The sequence below is a fragment of the Carcharodon carcharias genome, chromosome 15, assembly GCF_017639515.1.
Source record: "Carcharodon carcharias isolate sCarCar2 chromosome 15, sCarCar2.pri, whole genome shotgun sequence".
Lineage (NCBI taxonomy): Eukaryota > Metazoa > Chordata > Chondrichthyes > Lamniformes > Lamnidae > Carcharodon > Carcharodon carcharias.
Window position 1 is genome coordinate 125668448 of NC_054481.1, and position 25818 is coordinate 125694265.

The 25818-nt window shown below is 40.8% G+C and overlaps 1 protein-coding gene across 2 annotated transcripts in view; it reads right to left on the reverse strand.

Moving 5' to 3' along the window:
- Nucleotides 1-25818, reverse strand: part of eno1a (enolase 1a, (alpha)) — a 56538-nt gene that overhangs the window by 15333 nt on the left and 15387 nt on the right. The window contains exons 3-7 of one of the 2 annotated variants that reach the window (XM_041206684.1): nucleotides 22932-23027; nucleotides 19403-19461; nucleotides 11412-11481; nucleotides 10059-10192; nucleotides 8541-8763 (exon numbers count right to left, since the gene is read on the reverse strand). In XM_041206684.1, the coding sequence (XP_041062618.1) occupies nucleotides 8541-8763; nucleotides 10059-10192; nucleotides 11412-11481; nucleotides 19403-19461; nucleotides 22932-23027 (582 nt within the window). Of the gene's footprint in view, nucleotides 1-8540; nucleotides 8764-10058; nucleotides 10193-11411; nucleotides 11482-19402; nucleotides 19462-19710; nucleotides 19770-22931; nucleotides 23028-25818 lie in introns of both variants that reach the window. The other variant, XM_041206683.1, reaches the window with a different exon arrangement.

Below are 25818 nucleotides of genomic sequence, written 5' to 3' on the forward strand. Positions count from 1 at the left end.
AATGGGTCGGTCATGTATGCAATATAAAATCCATCATATTTCTACTTCTCTTTAGCTCTGAAGAAGTCAAACAGACTCAAAATGTTAATTGTTTCTCTTTCCGCAGATGCTGCCAGACCTGCTGAGTTTTTCCAGAATTTTCTTTTATTTTTATTTCAGATTTCCAGCGTCTGCAGTATTTTGCTTTTAATTATGGTCACGGAGCCCCACTGTCCTAGCCAAAAAGTGACTAGCACTTGCTGTGCTTGAAGAATGACTACACTACCTGCCTAAGGCACATGGAATTGTACAATAGCAAGAACTAACATTGTAGGTGAGGGGAGTAAAATGCTATGCATTAGGTTACTAACCAGCCATGTAATCAAGATCAACAGCACAAACCAGCCTGCTGAATACTATTCATACCTCACCTGACCTATCTGGATAAATACTCAAGAATATTTTCCTTTAATAAAGCATGGCAGTGGTATTGGAGTAGCGACGCTATGAAGGGACAGGTGTGGAATGGAGCTCCCCATCTTATTGTTCCGCCAAAGTGAGCAAAGGCTAGCCAGCTACTCTCGGGCACCTATTGTCCTGCTGCACCTTGCCCGAACATGAGCCTCAATGGAAAGTGCCAGCTGACGGCACAGCCAAGCCTAATCCTGTCTTCAGCCAATGTTCACATGGGTACATCAAAAGGGGTTCCTGTATCACAAAGTGGGAACCATGATCAATCTCCCCATCTCCAATTCAAGGGATGCTGTTGCCAATTATATCCTCCCTGCACTATCCTGCTTGAGGGCAGCTAAATCAACCAAGAGCAGCAATTGTCCCTGGGACCTCCCTGGCCTTTAGAGACAGACACTTGAGCCATTGGGACAATTTAACTCTTCATTTTTGCTGAAGTGCAAAGCAGTCAAAAGTCCAGTTTAGTGGTGACATCTATTTGTTCTTGCTTTTAACACATAATTTAAAAGAAAGACATTCAATTTTCACCACCCAACAATTTTCAATTTTTAAGTCTGATTCTGTAACAGTTTGCTGCGTGAATCCAAGTTTAAAACACTACAGAGAAGGACGTTTGTAAAGTCTTCTCTACGCTACTCAATTGAGGTGAGGGAAAAAAGTTTTTGTAACTTGACCAGGCTTCAGTACTCATTGCATTAGCACTGTGCTGCAAATTGTAATCTTTTAGAAGCCAATGGTCTAAATACCTGCCAGTGTGAATACTCCATGACTGGAGTAAAACACAGCTTTAAGGTTATGCTTGGATTAGGATTTTTGAGGAAAATAGATGATTTAAAGGGTGAATTCAGGACAAACTTGGCTAACCTAATATTTGAATGTCACGAAAATAATTCCCCATTTACTACTGCTCAACCTTTATGTTCCGATTAAATCTCTCCTCTTACAAGGAAGTAATACTACCCTTTGAAGGTTTCCTTCAACTCACATAAACCTGACTGATTCATTACTACTTATTTTCCAGTACCAAGCAAAGAACAACGTCCAGAATGTTAACCTGATTTTTTTCACATTGCATTGCTTGAAGGTCCTGCTGCGCATCTTCCGACCTTTGACAACCTACACATGTGGAAAATAAGCCGCTCAAAATGCTAAAAAATCACAACAGCACCTGACAGAGACTGTGTGATGTTAATTTATTTGTCACGAGCATTAGGATTAACCATTAAAAGAGAGAGGGGAGTGGGCAATACACAAAATGGGGGAGGCAGAATAAAGTTTGTGGTTTCGGCAATGGTCCCAATGGGCCTGGTGTGGCTAATTTAACATCAAATCCTACAATCCAGAAACTCAGGTCAGAAAATCTTTAGCAGGGCATCAGTCAGGAGGCTGGATTTCACTTCAACATTCTTAAGCTAAAGGAGGGAGGGAAAAATAAAAGTCAACCAAGGCCCACTATCCTAGTGCCTCCTTCTGGAAAACACATGCATGGGCTGTCAGAGATAACAAGACTTAGATCTTCTGTGATTCCCACAGTCAAGTTGGCCATCAACATTCCTCCATCTAAACTACGTTGAAAAAGAAAGACTTGTATTTATATAGCACCTTCTATGACATCAAGATGTCCTCACGTGCTTTACAGCCAACTAAGTACTTTTAAAGTGCAGTTGCTCTTGTAATGTAGGGAACAAATCAACCAATTTATGCACAGGGAGCTCCTACAAACAGCAATGTGATAGTGTATTGCTGAAAAAAAAGATGTTGAAGCTTTTAGTCTTATACTCATCAGGACACTTCACAAGAATACCAATACCAAGGGGAAAACAACAATTTATGAGAAGTGTGTTCTGGAAAATGCACCAATTGATGCTGAGTGACAGCTAACTGCCAAGCATTGTTTGAAATTTAAACCAGGCAGCTTGATCCTGATTCCTCAGGGCAATGCCTTGACCAGAGTCAGTGAATGGCTGACACTTATTTTGTTTAGCTGAAACAGGCACTGTGTGTGCACATGTTCTCTCTGCCTGCAAAGAACAGAGCCTTATGTATTAATATATGTAGTTTCCAGTACATGCAAATGCACCACACTGTGAACCCAACTGACAATCTTAAGTTGGTTGTCAGCATAATTCTTAGCACATTGAGAATTATTTAGCGAATGTTGTCCAATTGTGGAATCAAATCTAATGTTGGACACTGTGTTTTGAGTTTTGCAAGCACAGGCTGGTTGGGTACAGTCTGTACCTTGCTCATTGCGAATGATGGCTGGGACATGCTGTTTGATACAATCCATCAGTCCTTGGGACGTATAGCCTAAATACCTAACATCACACTGGCACTGAAATTCATACACATTACTCATTTGTGTGATAGGTAGGACATCTTTTTGGCTTGATGGCAGCAACCTGTTAGTGGTGAATGCCACTCATGTTGCTACTGCTCAGATTACCCTTTAAGGGCAAGGTACCTCAAAAACATGAAGCTAGGTGTTTCATGCTGCTACAAGGCAGCCCATCTCACAAATGAGTAATGTGGTATATGAATTTCAGTGCCAGTGTGGTGCTAGGTATGTAGGCCACAGGCCCCAAAGACTGGCGTATTGTATCAAACAGCATGTCCCAGCCGCTGTTCACAATGGGCAGAGTACAGAGCACACCAAACCAGCCCGTGCTTGCTAAACTCAAAAGTGTCCAACGTTAGATGTGATTCCGCGATTGGACAACATTTGCTAAATAATCCTCAATGCGCTAAGAATTACGCTGACAACCAACTTAAGATTGTCAGTTGGGTTCACAGTGTGGTGCATTTGCACGTACTGGAAACTACGTATATTAATACACAGGGCTCTGTTCTTTGCAGACAAAAATGCATATACACATTGCGCTTGTTTCAGCTAAACAAAACACTGACTCATTCCTCAGGACAATGCCTTGACCAATCAGAGCTCAGCTGCTTAGTTTAAATTTCAAACAATGCTTGGCAGTTAACTGTCAGTCACCGTCAACTGGTGCGCTATCCATGGCAATGCCTCTACCAATCAACGCTCTCTTCACATACAGTATAAATTGTTTCCCCCTAATATTAGTATTCTTGCGAAGTGTCCTGATGAGTGCAAGACAAAAAGCTTTGACATCTCTTTTTTCAGCAATACTCAAGTTCTGTATTACCAAACGACTAAATGTGATAGTGGCCAGATAACCTGTTTTTGCTGTGTTGACTGAGGGACAAATGTTAACCAGGACTCCAGGGATAACTCCCCTGCCCTTCTTCAAAATGATGCCATGGGGTCTTTTAGTTCCACTTGAAGGGGCAGAAGGGGTCTCTGTTTCTTGCAGACGATGACACTCCCTCAGTATGGCAAGGGCGTGGCGGGGTTCTGTAGGACTAAGATGCTTGCAGGACCAGTCCCAACAGTGTCATGCTGCTCAGGGGATTGGAACTGACAGTAAATTCATTTTAAAAAAAATTGAATATTTTATGCACAAATATAATAAAGCTGGAAAAAGGTGATAAACAGCCCTGACCTCCTACTTATTATATGTTCCTTTGTTCTGTCTTCAAAAAAATCTAATTTTTTCTGGCTTCACCTTCCAATCACCCCCCACCCCCATCTCCCCGCCTGTTTTTAAACTGCCCACATTCATACCTTATTCAGCATAACACCATTTCTGATTGATTACGAATGTTACTGGGAGAGAAGTGCTGGATCAACCTACAGTCGTAATGCCCCATCTATAATCTGACCACGTTAAAATGCATGCAGATCACCGAACAGCAGCTTAGCTGCTTCAGCAGGGTTCCCTTCCTCTTCTCTCCATCCCCCACCACCCCTCTCCTGCCCCCCTAAATACAGCTCCTTTATATTTAAAGCACTTTAAAGCCAGCTTGCAGGTAAACCAGAACAAAAACAAAAGTACCTGGAAAAACTCAGCAGGTCTGACAGCATCCGCAGAGAGGGATACAAGGGTTTTTCCAGGTATTTTGGTTTTTGTTCTAGATTTCCAGCATCCACAGTATTTTGCTTTTATCTTGCAGGTAAACTGTTGCAATAAGATGTTGATTTGACAACTACAGTAAGCAGATCCTGACATGCATAAATTATATTAATAAAGGCAAAATACTGCAGATGCTGGAAATCTGAAATAAAGGCAAAGCGCTGGAAATATTCAGCCAGAACAGCAGCGTCAGCCGAGAGAGAAACAGAATTAACACTGCGAGTTGAACATGACTTTAATGTTCTAAGGAAGAGTCCTATTTCAGCTTGAAACATTAACGCTATTCCTCTCTCCGCGAGTGCTGCCAGACCTATTGAGTATTTCCCGCATTTTGTTTTTAATGCATAACCTATTGTTCAGTGAGGCGGCAGGAGGGGGTGGACTTTGGTCTGTGAAATTCTTTAGGTATCATGGATAATGATCTGGCAAAGGTCTAGGGCTGAGAAAGTGAACCAGCCAAAACTGAAGTAATGGCAGCTTCTTACCTGCATCAACACCAGAAACCCCCACCTGCTGTTTGGCTTTATAACAGGATGAAAGTTAGAATAGCTTTTGGAGTACAGTTCTCGGATGTGGTCATTAAAGGCTTTGAGGCCAGTCTGAGGAAATTGAACCCAGAATCGAGCAAAATGTGTTTTTTCCCTTCCCCCCCCCCCGAACCTTTGTGCATTTTTAGGGAATTTGTAATAGGTGTCAGGCTCCAATGTTTGTCAAGGATCGATTTCAAAAAATGTGTTATCAGGATATGGATGACACTTGAACTGCTGCAGCAGACTATGTTGCTGTATCTAACACATCAGAGGGCAGCTAACAAACGCAGGATTTAAAAAAAAAGTTTTAAGCATGGAATAAAATCCTGAAGTTAAGAGTCAGGAAATTAAATGCTACATTAAATTTAAAATGTCTACAGTCTCGCTCGGTTGTAGAGCTAGAAAATGGCAGATGTGTTCTTTTGGCACAGAGTAAGAGAGACAGAGGGTGAATTACAGGCACTTCAGCCACATTAGCATAGAGCTGGGAGATGGAAACAAACCGGAGAATTCAGGAAATTGTGTGGGTCGCTTTAACAGAGGAAGGGGGGAAAACAATGAAAGGGAAGGACACTGGTTAAAATGAAAGTGGTAAGAAAACAATACAGAAAGCAACCACATTTCGGATTTAATACCAAAGAACTTGAAGAGGGATAACTCAAACTTTTGTGTTGCAATTAAATGAAAAACATGAAATTTGCTGAATAAGGGGCCAATAATTTATACACCATGCATCTTACAAGAAATTTTTACAAAAACCAGTTACGGAAATAAATCTGAAGAGAGATTATTCGTGTTGGGGAGAAATAGCTCTGATTCTCAATTCCCCCAATCCATTTCCCTTCCATTATTTCATAAGCCCCCACCAATAATCATTATAGAATCCTCAACCTTTTAGGACATAAAAAGGCTGCCTCATTGTGGTAACTCATAGAAGGGAACAGCCCTCATTTTAATATTTAAAATTAAAGTCAACTTGTGAAAGTATAACCTGGTTGTATCGATAGAGCTAAAGACTACTGATCCAAGACTATTGATCCATGGTGATTGAGAACAATGTGTTTAAATTACGAGTTAGGGGACACAGTAACGTAGTGGTTATGTTCCTGCATGAGTAATCCAGAGGTCTGGAATAATGATCTGGTAGATCAGAGTTCAAGTGCCATCACAGCAGCTGGGAGAATTGAAATTCAGTTCACTAAATAAATCTGGAATGAAAAACTAGTATCTGTATTGGTGCTCATAAAACTATCGGACTTGCTAAAATCTGATTCACTAATGCCCTGTCCTTACCCATCTGGTCTACGTGCAATTCTAGACCCACAGCAACGTGGTTGACTTAAACGGCCCTGAAATGACCAGGCAAACCACTCTATTCAAGAAGATGGGTCACCACCAGCCTCTCAGGGAAAATGAGGGGTGGGCAACAAATGCTGGCCTGATCAGAAATGCCCATGTCCTGTGACTGAATTTTTAAAAACTTTTTAAAAAATGAAGTTCGCAAAATTTCAAAACTAAGCAAACAGTTTAGGTTGCATTGGCTTAATTTGATCCAACATGGTTTTTTGCAGCAATGTACTTTTTTTTTGTAAAAAAGGACTTGTCTATTATTTGCAGTTTGTCTAATTAATACTGTATTTTAATGTTCAGTTAATATTGAGTTATCATCACCCGTCAAAAGCTCATTGTTTTAGTCAAACTTGACAGTCAATCCTTGCTTCAATAAGAAAGGAAAACAGATATCTGTGACAAAGGCCACCACTAGCTCATCTCAAAGTTTTAAAGCACTGTTGGCAGGGACTTTATTGAACAGTTTGCATCAAAGTTAAACTACATAGGTTTGCTTTAGTCAGATGTTATGGATTTAAGCCTTATGATGGATAATCTAGGCTGACACTGCACCCCATAAGGAGGGGCTGCTACTTTCTTCAAAATGCTGTCTTTCAGATGGGCATTAACCAGAGACTGTAATTGCTTGTTCAGACAGACAGACAGAAAAATCTCTCGGCAACCTCCCCACATCCAGGCCAACACACATTCCTCAACCAATAACACTAGAAGAGTTAGTTGGTCATTCATCTTAGCTGTGTGTAGGACCTTGATACATAGCCAAACATGTCATAGTTTGTGTGCAACAGTGAGTACACATCAGAAAGTACACATTTGGTTCTGAAGCACTGAGACTTTTGAGGAACTGCAAGATATGCTATAAATGAGAGTTTGTTTTGTTCTGTCCAAGGTTTCCTCGGAAGGAAATGTTAGTCATAACAGGCCTACACTCTAATGGATTCTATTTATAATACTGCCTTGAAGCTGTCATATTGCCTGCTCTACATTCTACACTCATGTATTCACACTAAAAGGATATGAAGCTGGTGCAGTCTGGTCGTTATGTCTGATATTTTCATGTTTGACTAGAAAGAGGTGTCAGGAATAGTAAATTCTAGTGCAACACTACTGCAAAAAAAAAACAAACTGATTGAGGTGCTGTGGTGGTCTTAGGCACATCTCACCTTGAGAATCTGGTACAACTGTTAACAGTTAAAACCTTCAACTGCACGATTGCATCATTAAAACTCAAAACATGCTGTTTAATTACTAAGCTTCAGCTTTATGTTAGACGGCAATTTCAGGTAAAATGCAGTTTGTGCAGTCTGTCTCACATATAATCAATGATAGAAAGCTGGTTTTATGAGCACATCAGCAGACAAGTATTTGCTGCTACCTGGAACACATCTTGTGTTCCACATAGCAGCAAGTTATGATTAGTTGACAGCTGCTTTATCAGTCTTGCAGACTCAGCACTCAAGATGAGCAACTGGGTCAATAGTTCAGCATTCTTGAATCATGCCAAATTTACAGCATTACGTTTAGCCAAGTTTGGTTTAAGGAGTCACTGTAAAGGGTATTGTGGTGTAAAGAAACTGAACTGAAGACTTCCAATATTAAACCCAGGACAGTCCTGCAGGGTTTAACATATGGGCTAAAGTCTCAGACTTAATACAGTGACAGCAAATAAAAGTCTACTTTCTCAGTGGTAATACTTGAAGTTGGAAGTTTGTGTTCATTCCCCAATCCAAAGACATAATCTAGGTCAACACTTCAGTGGAATACATACCGAGGGAGTGCTGCATTTTTGAAGATGCTGCTTTTCTGCAATAAATATCGGCCCGCTCAGGCAAATACAAAACTTCCCACGGCACTACTTCAAGAGTCCAAGAATAGTCCCTCCATCCTCCCAAATCCCCAAAACCAACATCACTAATATGAAGTTACCCAGTCGTTTACTTCATTGTTGTTTGTGGGATTTTGCTATGTTCCAGTTGGCTACTGTATTTCCCTATGTTACAACAATAACTACACTTCATTGGTTGTAAATGCTTAGGGATGTGCTGGGGTCATGAACGGTGCAATATAAATGAAAGTATTTCTTTATCCAAACCAGTTACTCGTGGAACCCAGTCTTCCACATATATTGGTTAACAATCACAAAGAGCCTGCACAGGATTGTGATTTTAACCGTTAATATTTCAATTAAAGAGGTGGACTCAAGAGTTTGTTTACTTACCCTCCTTGTTTTCCAAGATATTTGGTGCAAATCCACCCTCATCACCAACATTGATCGCATCCCTCCCATACTTGTCCTTGATGACATTCTTCAAGTTGTGGTACACCTCAGCACCAATGCGCATCGCTTCCCTGAAGCTGGCAGCACCGATTGGCAGGATCATGAACTCCTGCATGGCTAACTTGTTGCCAGCATGAGATCCACCATTGATCACATTGAAAGCCTAGAAAGATGAACCCAAATATTTAAGCAGGAGCGTCAGTGGCTGGTCTGGTCCAAGAAACTCTTCTGATACAACTCAGAATCAGAGATTTGTGCTGAGATCTCCCCAGTCTAAAGGTGGAAAATCTTATGTGCACGTACATGTTGCCAAAACAAACAACTTGCTGCGCTAAATAATCTGTATTGGCCTGGATCCTAATACTAGTTCAAACCTTGACCAAGTTGGAGACCTGTAGGTAGATAGCTTCAATCCCCAAGTCAATCCAATACCATCAAGAAAAATGGCTCTTACTTCCCAAAGCGGAGGCATCTTTGTGTTATATTCTTCTTTTCTCCCTTTACTCACCTTAACCAACGTAAAAGGATACGACTGAAGAGATCGGAATTCAAATATTTTAGCTTACACCTCCCTCCCCCACAACCATCACAACCCATCCCAATCCTGTCCTCCATAACCCATGGAACTAACGCTGCACCATTCACTTCTTAGATACTAGAAGTGCTTAGCTGAAAGCCTCTGCGTATAACACAAAGCAGCTATTCTCAAGTGGCACAATGAGGTGGAAAGAAGTATAAACCACTGAAATGGAGGATACTGCTGTTATTTCTATTTGTGAATTGAGTGCTGGCAATGTTTCTGGACTTACCCCCAAGGAATCAATCAATGCAAAGTTCATTTTGGCAAACGGAGGTCATATTTCACTGGATGGGAACAGTGTGTAGCCTTAATTGAAACATCAGTATTTGGTTACTTATGTGTCCATAAATATATGCCTACATGCCCCAGCACAATATATACAACGTACTGCATTCGAACAGGGCCTTGGGGTCGTCAATAAAGTTTTAATGAGCTGTAACATAAGGGATTTGTAACATTAGACAAGGCCCAGATGCCTGAGCAGATACAGCAGCATCTTGTAACTCAGGGTAATTATCTTTCCTTCACATGTGGCCAAAGAACCTGGTGTTGGTCAATCATTGAAAGTAAGCGTCTGCTCTTGGATTTTTGCCCAAAGTTTATTTCAGCAGACCTGGTGCAGATTGGCAATTGGGAGAGTAACTAAGTCTACAACTAGCGACATACTGAATGTAGTGCTCAGTACAATCCGAGTGCGTGGATTTTGCCAGCCCAGGAGGAAGAAGTCCCAACGAGTGGTTGCAACTGATGGAACCATCCTTGAGGGAATAAGGACTTCAACTGAGACAAAAGATCCCCTGCCCCTCAAAAAAGGAAACTAGCCTCTCATGCAGAATACATTTTATAATTGCTCAAACGTGCTCGAAACGGAAACTTACTGGAACAGGCAGGATAACCTGTGTATTGCCCGCAAGATGAGAAATGTGACGATATAGGGGGACCCCTTTCTCTGCAGCACCAGCCTTGCACACAGCCAATGAAACACCCAGAATGGCATTGGCACCAAATTTAGCTAAAATGGAAATAAATTTTAAAAATCACAACAATTCAAGTCAGTTCATAAAGTTTCAATTTGAATTTTTTGGGTTACAATTTAAAAAAAAACATTTCCCAGTAGGCAAAAGAGTGAGCAGTGAGCCATCTAAAACAGAAGGACTCAGGGTCAATCTCAGTCTGCATCAAGTAAAGTAACCCAGCCAAGGAGGGGGCAGGATATAGATGTTAAATGCAGTTTAAAAACCAAGTAAAAATTGAAAGTCAGCCAGAATTCTCACTCAGCCTCACAGCCCTTGCCAGAAGGTGTGCTTGAGTGGATGAGATTGGCCCATCCAAGTGTCATATCCTTCACATTCAAACTACTGGTCACTATTCATCATCTAGACTTAATTGAAAATAAATTGCGATTTGTTTGCAATGGGAGCACAGCATGGTAATGGAGGGGGAGGGAAAGTTTCACACAGTAGATATATTACACACCTGCATATCCATAACTAGGATGCAGCCTACTGGTATGGCCAGAGGATAGCCTGAACTAGTCAGGTACTTTTCAAACCATGACCGCCTCTTCTCAAGCGGGCAAGAAAGCATCTTGACCCCCAAGTATCTGCCAATTAAGTAACAATTAGGCCGTGGTTTCATTGAAAACCAGTCCCAAACAGAGGTACAACCACTAGGCATGTCCCCATACTCCTGATTGGGAACAGGCCTTGAAGAATACAAGTCTGAATTTATATCCAGCTTTCAGCGGCTGAGTTGGGAAAACAGATTGTGTCAGGAAGGAAGGACAGGCGAAGTTGGAGACTGTGGCGATCAGCTCAGAGTGACAGAGGTACAAATAACCTCCAGGCCCAAGTTTGCGCACACGTATATGCCTGCACATCCCCATGTTGGCACTCAGTGTATACAGGCACACAGAGTCTCTTGGCAAGGTATTTTGAGTGTAGAAACTACTTCCAAAAAATGGATTAAAAATTAAATTTTAAAAATTACGACAAGATGAAACAAATCAGTTCATAAAGTTTCAATTTAAATTTAAAAAAAAACTATGGATTAAAAAAAATATCCAACACCCAGCATTGTGACCTGAAGATAATTTGCCACCAAGGTTGATCAGAAGGAAACATGTTAAAAAACTTAAAGACAGTAGAAGGGATAACAATATGATGAGTAAATTAGATTTTCATTGGCATAACAGTTTTACTGAGACATGTCTTCGAAGAATGCACACCTACATTTGTTTTCAGTGCCATCCATTGCCAACATCAGCTTGTCAATTTTCTCTTGCTCGATGACATTAACGTGCTGTCGGGAGGGGAAAAGAAAAGTCAGATAATACACAGTAACCTTCGGTGGATGATCATTTACACCCAGTTCCTGCTCAAGAATAAATGGTCATTGTAAAACCAAGAGAAATTTAGTCAAAAACCACTTTGATGTCCAGATTCATTCAAAACTTGCAACTTAGTGCAATAGTAATCAATGCCTTCACTCATTAAGTATATATCCTTAGATTACAGTTTGGGGCTGGGGTTGGGTAGGGAAGAAAATGGCAGTGGTGTTCATCCTCCAACACACTGTGTTGAATAGTACAATGGGTCACCTCAGTACCATTTTCTTGGCCATTCTTGACATTAAAGCACCATGCCTGTTGTCTTCTCATTCTCCCCATCTCCCATTGCTAATCCCATTCAATGTTCCAGCACCGAATGGGCCAAACAGCCAATCAAGCATGCAACACTGAGTTTTCCTCTACAATTAACCCAGTCTAATCCCAGTCCTGCTCCTTCCCCATTCTGTTTCTTCTCTTCAAATTATTGGTTTTAAGAACATAACATAAGAAATAGGAACAGGTGTAGACCATTCAGCCCCTCGAGCCTGCTCCGACATTCAATAAGATCATGGCTGATCATCTTGTGTTTCGGATTTCCACATTCCCATCTAACCCCAATAATCTTCAATTCTCTTGTCTAACAAGAATCTATCTACCTCTGCCTTAAAAATATTCAGTGACCCTGCCTCCACCACCTTCTGAGGCGGAGAATTCCAAAGTCTCTCAACCCTCAAAAAATTTCTCCTCGTCTCTGTCCAAAAAGGGCAACCCATAATTTTAAAACAGTGAGAATGTTAAAAGTGCCTCAACTTTTCCAAGTCTCTCTTCATTAACTGGAATCTCCTTGTCACTAATAACAACCTTGAAAATCTACAGTGTACTATTTCCATAGCTTTTAAAGTGAAGAGAACAAAATAACTTCAGTCCAATATCATTCTTCCCCCAATATCAAAATTAACTTATTTCTTTGTACAATTTCACTCATTACTGGATTGATTTTTCCATGGGTCACTGGAGGAAAATCAGTTATTAGTTAATTGTAAAACCATCAAAACAGCTACATTTGTTCTGAGGGAGCTACCTTCCATACCAGTGCTTCCAATGCATCTTCCTTATTCCTTAACCAAGGAGTCCCCTCCACTGTGGTTAGCACAGCTCTGGATCTATGCCAAAGACTTGCCAACATGCAGCTCCATCAATTTGCTCAGTACTGTTTCCCTAGTGATTTCAATTTCACCTCCTGAGTTGCCATTTCCTGCACTTCTGCTCTTATCCCTTTCCTCCCTTCTCACCCCTTCCTCTCCAACGCAGAACAACAATGGGGTTCCCCTTGTTCTCACCTCCCACCCAACCAGTCTCCATGTTGAACAGATCCTCCTCTGCCAGTTCTTTCACCTCCAGCCTGATGCCACCACCAGGCATTTTCCCTTCCCCTCATTCCAAAGGAACCAATCCCTCCACAACAACCAGGCCCATTCTGCAATCACCTCTCCCCCCCCCCCGGCACTATCCCATGCAAGCATGGGAGATACAATATCTTCCCTTTTGCCTTCTCAAAGTCCAAGGCCACAAATATTCCTTCCAAGTGAAACAGCAATTTTCTTCTACTACTTTCAATTTTGGCCTCCAATCTCTGGTCCTATGCAGTCTCTACTACATTGGGAACGCAAATGTAGATTGGGGACCACTTTGTGGAACACCTCCATTTTGCCACAACCATGACCTTGAGCCTCCAGTCACCTGTCATTTTAATTCTCTGCCCCACTCTCACTCTGACCTCTGTGTCCTTGGCCTCCTACACTGTTTCAATGAAGGTCAACAGAATCTTGAGGAAGGAACAGCGCCTCATCTTTTGATTAGGCACTTTACATACTCTGGAATCAAAATGGGAGTTCAGCAACTTTAGATCAAAACCTCTGTCCTATTTTTTTCAGAAGCAGCCATCGGTAAAATCTGCAATTGTTATTTCCACCACCTCTATGATAATGTCTTGTTAATTACATCGTTAAGGTTTAAGCCAGTTACATTGTCAATCAAGTGTGGGCAATTGGAACATATAAATGGGGATAGCTGGGACACTGGTGTGTGAGTAGTGTTTACTGTATACTAAGTCAATAAACTCTCTCCAGCAAAGAAAGCTGTGTCCTAGTTTTAACTTCATCGGCTGACGTGGATCCAGTTAACACCCTAGACACATTTTATTTCTTTACTTCTCTCAGTACCATTTCATTCTGCCTTGCACAATCATCCCTTTGATTATTTATTCTCTGCTGTCTTTCACCCCATCACAGGCCTTCCCTTTAATGCTTTCCCTCCCCATTTTACCCACCTGCAAAAAGCCAGTTGCACCTCTAACTTTTTCCAGTTGTGAAGAATCAGCTGGAGGAGAGGGGGTTGCACACCTTGTTAAGAACACTCCAGCTGAAGGCAGATAGCCCCATTTATTTACTATATCCCTAGTCAAATTAGTTGTTTCAGAATACAGGATATCCCCCAGAAGACAAGAGCTTGTTTGCACTGGTGAGAAGGGAAAATGCTTCAGACTGACAGCAAGGCTTTAGCACAAGTACATGCCTGGATTTGAAATCATTGGATCTGTATAATTCCATGATAAACGGTATAGTCTTAGTTATGGCTAGACTGCATAACTTAACTGGCATCGCAATTCATGCATTCCTAGTCTTTGCTTCACACATGCTAGCACAGAATCAAAATGCAGAAATTCGCACTCGTGCAAATACTGGTTATTGTCTTAGGATCTTGGTTTATTCAAGCAACAAATCAGAATCACAGCAACACATTCAAGACGAAACGTTGCATATTACAGATTATAGTACAAATGGATAAATAGCTCAAATATATCAAATGCTGGTAATAAAATTAGCCGAGTGCAAAAAACAAGTGAAAATAATCTTCGGCAGAAGTAAAAAAAGACCTGAAAGCAGCACCACATTAAACACCAGAATACAATATTCATGGGGGCATGATGTACTTCACTATTACTTTAAGGATTATCTGATTTTTCAACTGGGAGCTTTGCCATTTTAAAATTACAGCAATAGGTGCACATTAAATCTCAGTGCAACCCTCTATTGGTAGCAGACAGCAGGCTAGAAATTTGGAGGTATGAGGAGAAACTTTTTTTTGTTTAAAACACAAAAAGTGGTTAGAATTTGGAATGGACCATCTGATAGTGGAAACCGATTCAACTGTCACACCCAATGTCAAACTGAATAAATACTTGAGAAAAAAAAATTCAGGGATATCTGGGGAATGTTTTGGGGGGTGATGGTGATGGTGGAGGTAGCATGAATAACCCAGTAGAGCCACCAGAGATTCAATGGGCTGAACGGCCTCCTCCTGTGATTTATCACTTCATTGTTATGCATTTCTCGGACTGCTATTTTAACATGTCCTGTTAGAACAGGTGTGTCACTCGAACACCAAGCTTTCAAGCACTATTTTCACCACAGTAATTTCTAGGCTTATAGAATTTGAACCAGTATCACTGTAAGATGGCATGGTGATAAACTTATGGCAGCAAACTAACCTTGTGAATAAGTATACAGAGTGGTCATAGCATTAGACTCACCTTGAAGTTCATCAACTTCTATTGGACCAAACTGAATGCAAGGCGAGCAAGTGAGTGAATTAGTTTACTTGAGGGAAATAAATCAACAAATGCTACTATTCAATCTTTCCAGCCTCATAGCTCACATCGCCCACTACCCTGTATTCTAGTATCAATCTTACAAGGAGTTACTAAATCAACATGGTTCCTATAAGGCACGCTGATTTTCCAAAGTGTGTTTCGAAATTTGTTACATAGGAATAGAGGAAATAGGAACAGGAGTAGGCCATTTGGCCCATTGAGCCTGCTGCACCATTCAATTAGTTCATGGATGGTCTTCTACATTAACACCATTTTCCTGCACTACCCCCATATCTTTACTATCTAGAAATCTATTGATTTCTTCCATTGAACATACTTAATGACAGAGCCTCCACCACCCTCTGGGGTAGAGAATTCTTACCACCCTCTGAATGAAGAAATCCCTCAGCTCAATTCTAAATAGCCTACCTCTCATTCTGAGACTGTCTCTCCTGGTTCTACCTCCTCCAGCCAAGAGAAACATCCTTCCTGCATCTACCTTATTGAGCCCTGTAAGAATTTTCTATGTTTCCATGAGTTCGCCTCTCAGTCCTCTAAACACTAGAGAACACACAATAAATGGGAGGACATGGAGAGGTGCAGAGGAAGTGAGACACTTCCTCTTAGAGTGGATGTCCACAGATCCTGAGGTAGCAGGACAGATCGATAAAGGTGCTGAAGAAGCCAAATGGAATTCTTTCATTTAAAAGGCGAGGTATAGAATATAAGGGCAGGGGGGTTATGCTGGAACATTAGTTAGGCCACAGCTTGAGTACTTTGTGCAGTTCTGGTCACCTCATTACAGAATGGATGTAATTGTGTTCGAAAGGGAACAGAGGAGATTTGCCAGGACTGGAAAATTGCAGCTATGAGGAAAAATTGGAGAGGCTGGGGTTGTTCTCCTTGGAGCAGAGGAGGCTGAGGGGAGATTTGAGTCAGATGTACAAAATTGTGAGGGGCCTGGATAGAGTGGATGGGAAGGGCCTATTTACTTTAGCAGAGAGGTCAGTGACTGGGTTGGCGGAGTGGGGGGGGGGGGGGGGGGGGGGGGGGGGGGGGCGCGCGTAGATTTCAAGTGATTGGTAGGAAGATTAGAGTAGAAATGAGGAAAACATTTTTCACCCAGAGGGTTTTGGGGGCCTGGAACTCACTGTCTGAAAGAGTAGTAGAGGCAGAAACACTCAACTCGTTTAAAAAGGTGTCTGGGTATGCACCTCAAGTGTTGTAACCTGCAGGGCTAAGGACCAAATTCTGGGAAGTGGGATTAGGCTGGGTGGCCAGCACAGACACGATGGGTCATGTGGCCTCTTTCTGTGCCATAAATGATGATTCTAAGATGGGAAGGCCCTGACTCCTCAATCTCTCCTGATAGGACAATCTCAGCATTTCAGGAATCAATCTTGTGCACGTTTCTGCAAGTTTTTTTTTGGGGTTAGAATTTCTTTTAAAAATTCAACAATGGAATAAGTGCAAAAATAAGGCTCAGTATGAATTCTTCATAACCGCACTTCAGGTCAAAGAAAATTAATCCAGTAATGGGACACTTGGGCCAAATGCAAAAATAAACCATGCTGCAACACAAGAGCTGGGTTATCAAGTCTGGGGTTAAATATAAAAATACAAATAGATCTGGAGAGAGCAGCCAGAGAAAATTATTATATCCAAATCAAAGTTCAAACGACTTGATAGTAATTAGGAGTCTAGAAATGCAGCATAAATATTGTGCAGACAAATGTAGAGTCAACAGGAAGTAGTGTTGAAAGTTAAAAATAAACTTCAGCAACAATTGATTTTTGAAGAAAGATCTGGATGCATGCAAATTACTTGATTATGGTAAAGGGGTCTTTTATAAAAGCCTTCAGAACTCAGCAACAAGAACACCTATGCACCGACTTAGGCCATTTAGGCAAAATACACTTTTTCCTCTGGGAAAAAAGTGTATTCAGAAGTAGGCAAAAGTTTATTTTCTATAAACACCGGTTGCATAACCGGTGGAAAAGGCTGGATGTAATGCCATAGAACATTTAGTATGGCAATATCTCAACCTTTGGCAAACATTACAAAAGGTTACCATTGGAGGGTGGGCTGGGGTGGGAGTGTGCACGGTGGAATATTTAGTCTCTCCTGCATGTTAACATAGGACTTAGGAGCAGGAGTAGGCTTTTTGGCCCTTCGTGCCTACTCCATTATCAGATAAGATCATGTCTGATCTGGTTGTGGTCTCAACTCCATTTTCCTGTCTGCTCCCCCCATAACACTTGACTCCTTTGCTAATCAAAATTCTGTCTAACTCAGCCTTGAATAAATTCAATGAACCAGCTTCCACCGCTTTCTGGGGAAGATAATTCCACATACTAACGACCCTCAGAAAAATTTCTCCTCATCTCTGCCCTAAAAGGGAGACCTCCTATTCTTAAACCACGCCCCCGAGTTCTAGTCTCCTCACAAGTGGGAACAGACTCCTGTATAAACTCAATCAAATCCCCTCAGGATATTATCTGTTTCAATAAGAACACCTTTCATTCTGCTAAACTCCAATGGGTATAGGTCCACCTGTTTAACCTTTCTTCATTAGATAAGCCCTTCGTCCCGAGAATGAGTTGAGTGAACCTTCCCTAAACTGCTTCTAATGCAGTTATATCCTTTTTCAAATAAGGGCACCAAAACTGCACACAGTACTCCGGATGTGGTCTCACCAAGGCCCTGCACAGATGTAGTAAAACGTTCCCACTTATATATTCCATTCCCTTTGCAATAAATGCCAACATTCCAGCTGCCTTGCTCTCCCATTTCAGGGTCTGTACTTGGCAGTGGTTTTTACATGCTAACTGATGACATGGGCCATCAGCCCTCTGGAGGTTGCTTGCAAAAAGGAGGTAATGTGCATATCACACGAGTAATGGGGAAAATAGGTTTTTTGAAATGACAGTGGCCTTTAAAATCCACAAAATTTCTGTAGCAGCTACAATGTCGAGCGGGAAAAGGTACAGGATTTTTAATCATTTGACTGCGTTTGTTCAGAAGAGCTGTTCCATTTCCTCTTGTGCATTATTCATGCAGCTCTTGAAATATTGGCATACTTAAGAGTCATTTCTCCATACTGATGTTGAATAGGCTTAGAGGATAAAAGGTGTTTGAATCGTGTTGGGAACCCGAGGTTCTGGTTGGTGCTTTGATAAGATCTAAATCTGAAAACGTTGGCAAAATATAACAATCCAACAACATTAGAGAAAAGATACAGGTCCTTTATCAAAACTGAAATCATTTAAATTAAAAAAAACTAACTATTTTTTTTCCTTTTAAGATATTGCAGACCTGCTGTTTATTCCTAGCACTTTTCATATTTTAATTCAAATTTCCAACAATCACACTTCTCCAAAAATTGCCGAATCCCTATTTTGCAGTTACTGTGAACTGAAGAAGTCAAAATAACCTACTGCAGTTTTGCTGCTGAATTAACCAGATTACCTCAAATGTTTTCTATATAAATAATAGACAAGCATAAGTAAAGAAAAAATATCCCTTACCCTAAGTTAGTAAATCAATCTTAAAACAACCTCATTATGACACCATTAAGCTACACATCTCAAAGGCGTATTTCTTAAATATTCACTCTAGATTCCCTTGCTGTGGCTGGAATGGGTAAAATACAATTTGGAATCTCAACAATACCCCATTTACTCTCAGGGTCTGCATCAATAGCAAGTTTGAAGGCCAACTGTTTGGTGCAAAGGGATTAGTGTAAACCCCTCTGGTGACACCAAGTCCCTCCCTACCTCTAGAATTGGTGCCATAAGGGTAAGTGGCTGTCCTAATGTAAATGCTGGCTGCAGCACCCATCCACTTTGAATATGTCTGCGGGCAGGATGAACTCTAGCACCATCAATGCACATTGCTGACCTGTCCCAAGATGGACATCAATGAAAGGTCTGCAGCTTACATTCCACTTACCGCCTCATTCTCCAAGACTGTCAGAGACAATTGTTAACCCTTTGCAATCTTGCAATTTCAAAAGGTGGTCAGCAAGAAGACATTTTAGAGTCAGTTTGTTGCGACATTCTACCCTGCTGTTTTGGTGAGGTCAATGGGCAGGAGTTGCCATAATTTGAAACCACTTCGATAATGAACAGGATATTAGACACAAACTAAATCCAACTGGTAGAAATAGACACCCCTGAAGGCATGAGCAATATGGGCAAGAACATTCAACAGAGCAAGTCAAGGACAACAATGAAACCTACCTGCTTAATCAGCTGAGGTGCAATTAATGTATTGATGTTATCAACAGCTTTTGTAACCCCTGGAATAAACAAGCAAATTAATCATTGTTCTACCACACATGCAAACACATGCTTCACAGGCATTAGTGGACCATCTGCTAGAATTGTTACTGCACAGATTTCAAATCTATCATTTTACTCAATATGCTCAATAGATGAACAAGGGATATATTTGGATCAGGAAACAAAGACAAATCTACAGATGCCTGCTTGGAATATTAGTTAGCAAAACGCATGCTTCACTAGTTCACTTCAGATGCATTGGTTACCTGACTACACAAAGCAGGTCCGAGGAACTGGTTAACATACTTAACGGCTCTTGACACACCTAGCAGAAGTGAAAAAGGAGGTTCAGATGAACAGAAAACAATGGAAAGCAAGACTGGTCCATACCAGGGCAAGGTCAGGGTAAGAGAGAAAGAAGTGCCAGCCATAATCTACAAGTTAAGAGTCACCCTGGTACAATTATAATGAAGAACTTCTTCCAACTTGGTGAGGTGACCGTTAATTTGAATTCAGCCTGTTTACATTGCGAGGCAAATTGAAAACATAGCGAACACACATGTATTGTTGCTTATAAGCCATGTGAGTGACTAAATTCTCCAGGAGCTGTCCCAGTGTAGACAGACATTTACAATCCCATCTCCAAAAGGTGACATGGAAACCAAATTTGTGACATGGCTGTCGTGCCCATGGAGACGCTAATGCTGCCTTGTTTATGTCACAGCATTGCCAGAAGAAATCAACACTATATATTGTGTGTTATATTCATTGCCCAGAGAACTATTGACAAATAGATATATATGTTAATGCACTCTGACAGCAAAATGCCAAAAGGGCATGGCTATAAATTGAAGAGTGCAGAACATGGTGCCAGACATGGTCTTGAGAGAAAGAGAATTGAGCAAATCACCAACCAAATATTACAGTTGAGAAAGTGTTTGCCATCTGGTAGCATGAGGAATATAAAGCATAAGAAAAACATTAAGACTGGTTCCCAAGTTCGCAAAGCAGCAGAGTGATGGCAAATCAGAGTTAAAAAGAATAAATTTATATATAAACCTTCAAACAAAAGAAAGCAGAAGACGCCTTCAGCAAAGCTTCAGGATTTGATCCAATAAATATTATGCAATTCTTAAAACAATTGGTATGGGAAGTAGAAAAGTTCAGAGTTTTGCAATGGGCATCACTCAAAATGATGTCAAAAGTCAAGGGGGACGATTTTTAAGTTGCTGTTTGGGCATAAAACTGGCATTGCACATTGACTACCAGATTATTATTCCTATTTGTCAGTGTTGTATCTAGTCTGGGTTACTGTAACCAGGTTACAAGTGTATTATTTGGAGCATGGGCAGCCTTGAGCGAGTGATTCGTTTCTACTTCAAGCTAAGTAAGGCTTTCTTCAGTGACCTGCAAAGCTCAGAACCCTCCCACTTTCATTTCCTAATACACTGTGGGGCAATTTAAGTGCTACATATGACCTAAAAGTAAAAGATTGACAAGCCCAGCCTGTGCAGGATCCACTTAATTTCACTGCACTTTATAAGTCACAAGTCAAGTGTCCCTCAATATGAATTTGGCATTCCAAGTCTTTAAAATAGGCTGAATCGGCTCAGAAAGCGAAGTACGCTAGCACTTCTGTTCGGTTAGACAAGAAGGATATCTGATAAAATGCATCAGATGGTCCCTCCAGTTCCATTATTTCATATTTGTCCTGAAAGTACAAAGACCCCTCTCAAGCCAGATCATGGATAGTAGTTCTGTACTAGATAATATTACGGCATAAAATCTGTAAATAAGCTTCAGCAGACTACACAGAAAATTCAATGCCAAGTTCTTAGGCACAATTGATTCCATTTCTGGAAACCTTGTCAGTTTTTCCAGAATCACTGCACATTAAAGTATTTGCATCTGCTAACCTAAATGAGTCAGCTACGGCACAACACAAGAGCTCTGTCTATGAAGAATAATCCAGCCTAAATTCCCTCTGTAAACCAACTGTTGCACATTTCAAATGTGTGCAAAATGACAGGCCCCTGAATGGACATTACATGCAGTGCTGAAATGGGAAGGCTGAATTGTTGTTCTTTTAGCTCAGTGACTTTAGGAATGTGCCAGGTTTGATGGACAGTCTGTGCTGAGTTAGCAGTCAACTGGAACCCAACAGAAGCCCTGCAATTAGCCTCATTCCCTGGCAGAAAGCAAAACAAAAATCAGATCCCTCCCTCTCCTCCTCATCTCCAGCCTCCTCCTCCTACAAGAACTCAACATTTGTCCCGTTCTGGCCTTGTGTATTTAACCTTGTACAGCACCTTTTCGTTGCCCCGCTATTGGTGGCCATGCCTTCAGCTGTTTCGGCCCTAGTTCTGGCATTTACTGTCTAAACCTCCCTCTCCTTTAAGAGGCTCCTTAAAACTTATCTATTTGTCTAAGCTTTTGACCACCTGTCATAAGGTCTCTTTCCTTGGTTTGGCATAAACCTTTGTCTGATTATGCTGTGAAGCACCTTGACACGTTTTACTACATTAACGACATCTTATAAATGCAAATTTTTGTTCCTGACGCTCAAAAATATTTAAGCAATGCACAACTGCAGTCTCGCATCTTCAAACTAGTGCCTCCAATTGAGTAGCAGCCCAATTAAACATTTGGCAGATTGTTGGTTGCAATACTAGCATTCCATCAACAGCAAAGAAAGTCATGCCAGTGTAACATTGAGAAGCGAAGACAACAAGCACATAGCTAGCCAATGATAAATTGGTTGCTATTAGCACCCAACAGGGTTGCGAGCAGAAGCCTGCTTCTAAAACATCAAGACTTGGGTTGTGCAAACATCACAAATGCACCGGGCAAAGCACCGTAATGTTATCTGAGATAACTTTGGAACAACATTTACCTCTAGACTGCACATGGTGGACCGATCTCCTACAATTAAAATTGCAAGCAGAGGCTGCCAACTATAAATGAAACTGCCAAAGAACAGAAAGCCAATTAAGTCAGTTAACGTTACCATTAGTGCCAAAGCCTGAGCAAGATGCATCCCTAATGGAGCATTTCTCCAACTATAAGATGCTAAGCTATTGACATGGCTTCGAAAGGATATCTAACAAAACTCAAAGCAGCACTCCAATCTCCTACTTGTATTACAATGCTGAAACTAGTCAACTTCTTCCCCCTACCTGAACTTGAAGATTTAAACATCTCATTAATCCAACTCCCATACTTGATTAGGCTTTAGCACGCTAGCTATTCACATCAAATTTTAAAACTACCTCACAGGGCAGTCAGTAATGTACACTTGCTGTCACAAGCAAAAGAGTTGGGTCACGGAATTTAACTTTTTTGGACGGCACACACCTGTAATCTGCCATTTATCGGTTAGTTTTACCTCCTTGCAAACTTTCCCTCCAAATATTGTCAGATTCATTGAGGGAACATAATCACAAAATTGATATGATAACTGAAAATTAAGTGGAGCAAGCAGATTTACCTTTGCCCAAAAATCGCGTCTTGTCACCATCTCGAAGTTCTAGTGCTTCATAAATGCCAGTAGAGGCACCACTGGGAACAGCAGCTCTGAACAGCCCTGCAGTCAAGTTAAAAAAAAAAGAGCATTTAAGTTGTACACAGTTGGAGATAAAACTGAAAAATTGCTGCTCAGGTTCTGGTGTCTTTGATACAACCTTTAGATTTAATAGATGGTGGCACATCAACTTATTTATCTACAAGACAAGTTACGGCACTTCAAAGTAATTCATTGCAAATGAAGCACATTTGAGATTCAAGGTGCTAAATCAATACAAGCTTTACTTTCACAAATTTATTCAAATAAGCAACAACATTTAAAAAGATATCAGAATTCTTGAGGTCAGAGACCATCATCGAGTCTCCCCAGAATATTTTGTAATGCAGCCAAAGGATAGAAGAAATTTGGAAATGCAATTGTCAGGATAGTTAAATTAAACTAATCAGGCGTCAACTTTGTTAATGCAAACTTGCCAGTTTTTCATTATTTCCCAGAAAGTAATGTACCATTTTTACTGGGGTCACTGGGGTGTGAAAAATATTACAGTATATGAAACATTCTTTACAAATGCATTGACCCAATCGATTCCTTCATCAACCTCGGGTCTAGAGGAGATGCAATTTCACCCATTCATGCAACCTGAAATACTAGAGCACAAAGATGGAAACCACTGTGTACGTATCAAATATTTAACATTTAGGAAAATTAGAAAAGTCTTCTTCAGTTTGGTGGTTGAAGGTGCTTTGCCTTCAAATGCAGTTGTACAAAGACCAATTTATTCTGAAACAGTCCCTCCTGCAGTCTTTTCTTTTCTCCATCAAAAATAAAAACACCAGTTTCGCATTTTGCACAAAAGAAGTTGTCTTTTTAAATGGATATAGCAACATTGTCAACTCGTGTAAATACAATTTAAACCTTCTAATTTTTCAAGGAACATGACACCACCAGTGCCAACGAGTATCAAGATTTGGAAATGTACCGGCAGTGTGACTGGGATCCTAAAGCAGGATGATTTTAATTAACAACAAAGTCCTTTGGTTTCACAGAACATTTCCACAACTGAAGCGTTCATACTGTCTGTCAGAGTCAAGTGACCGGTGGTTAGAGTCACATATATATGGCAGACCATCTCTGGACCATGAACTGAAGCACCATTGCTGGACTTGACTCTTTTGTTCAGCGTAGAGCTCGCCAGTGGAACTGCAAGATGATATTCCGTCACATGAACAAGGCAATCCACTCCAAATGTTCCAATCTTTAGGATAAAGGTTTCTGCTCACAGATCTGGCCTCAAGAATCCACACTTGTATAAATTAGCGGCATTTTGTCTGTATTTTCACCCAGGGTCGTGTGAAACCAGAGCGCAAGTCAATGAGAAGTCTTGAAGATTGCAGAATTTAGCGAGTTGCCACCTAACTACAACACATCCAAGCCTCCCCAGTCTTTTACGTCAGTCCATCAAATCCACCAGCTGAAGACCTCGACTTCAAATATCAGAATCTTCCAGTTGCGTTAGTTCGCAGATCTCACTACTGGAAACAGAATTTATCCTCACTGTGACCTACTCTGCATTCTGTTTCTGTGGATTTTTATGGCATGAGTATGAAACCTTTAAAAATTGAGAAGTTTCTCCAATTGCAAGTTTTGAAACCATCTTTTATGCATGGTTGGTTAAGTAAATATAAATATTTAAGCTTCAACTCCAGGAATAAATAGATGGTGTGAGATCCAATGTTCTTTTCAAAGTTAATACTGATTCTACTTCTTGTCCTTACAGACTGTGCATTCCAGATTGTAACTCACTGAATATTTCTCATCTCCTCTGGTTCTTTTGCCAAAAGACCAAATTTAGTCTCCACCTGGTTACTGACTTACTAGTCAAATGGGAAGATTTTCCTTCCACTGTCCAAGCCCCTCAATTTTGAGATCTCTGTTATGATATTTTTGCATTGGTGGACTAGAATCAAGATTCTCTTTGCTCAATTGTTTTCAGTTCTGCTCCCTGTCAGCATGCTTGATGTATGTTCCACCCAAATATGCAACTCTGCACTGACCTGGGTTAAATTCCACCTGCCAGGATATGGCCCATTCAGCCAACACATCTAAATATGCTTGCAGAAATTTATTCTCCTCCATTGTTTTAACACATGCACAAATAGTTGCAACACCCATGAACCCCATTCTCCCAAACACCTCTATCCAGGTCATTTAAGATATTAAGAGAGAAAAAAAAGCAAACAATAGCCCTAACACCTATCTCTGTGAAACATCAATGATAACTATAGTCTTAAGCAAATTCACAACTGTTAATTACTACATCCTGTCTACTGAAACAGCCAATTCTTAAGCCATTGTAGCAACATCTCATTGATTGCACAAGAATCCGTCTTGTAGAGTAACTTATTTGGAGGGACCTTTTCCACTGTCTACTTGTACAGTAACCTAGCAACTTGTTCACAAAACAAATGCTAGCAAATTAGTAAGACACGACCTTTTCTTCCCCCAAAGCTATGTTAAGTGCCTCTGCTGCCCTTTTCTTTAATCAGGCAATCTTGTGATCCAGTCAAGCATCATTCCCATAACTAATGTCAGGCTAAAGGGTTCCCAGGATTCAAGTGGTCACCCTTTTTGAAAATTAGAACTATGTGAATATCCTCCCAATCAAAGGGAACAGTCCTAGCCTCTAGATTAACACTTCAACAATATGACATCAGCATGAATGATCTCCCTCCTGAGTTCTTTCAAAGTGTGCAGTCAGTACTTTGCAGAATTTGTCTGGACCCATTAAATAAAAAGGTCAGTTGAATAAAATTCATCAAGCAATCTAATAAATTGTGACTGATCTGTCCAG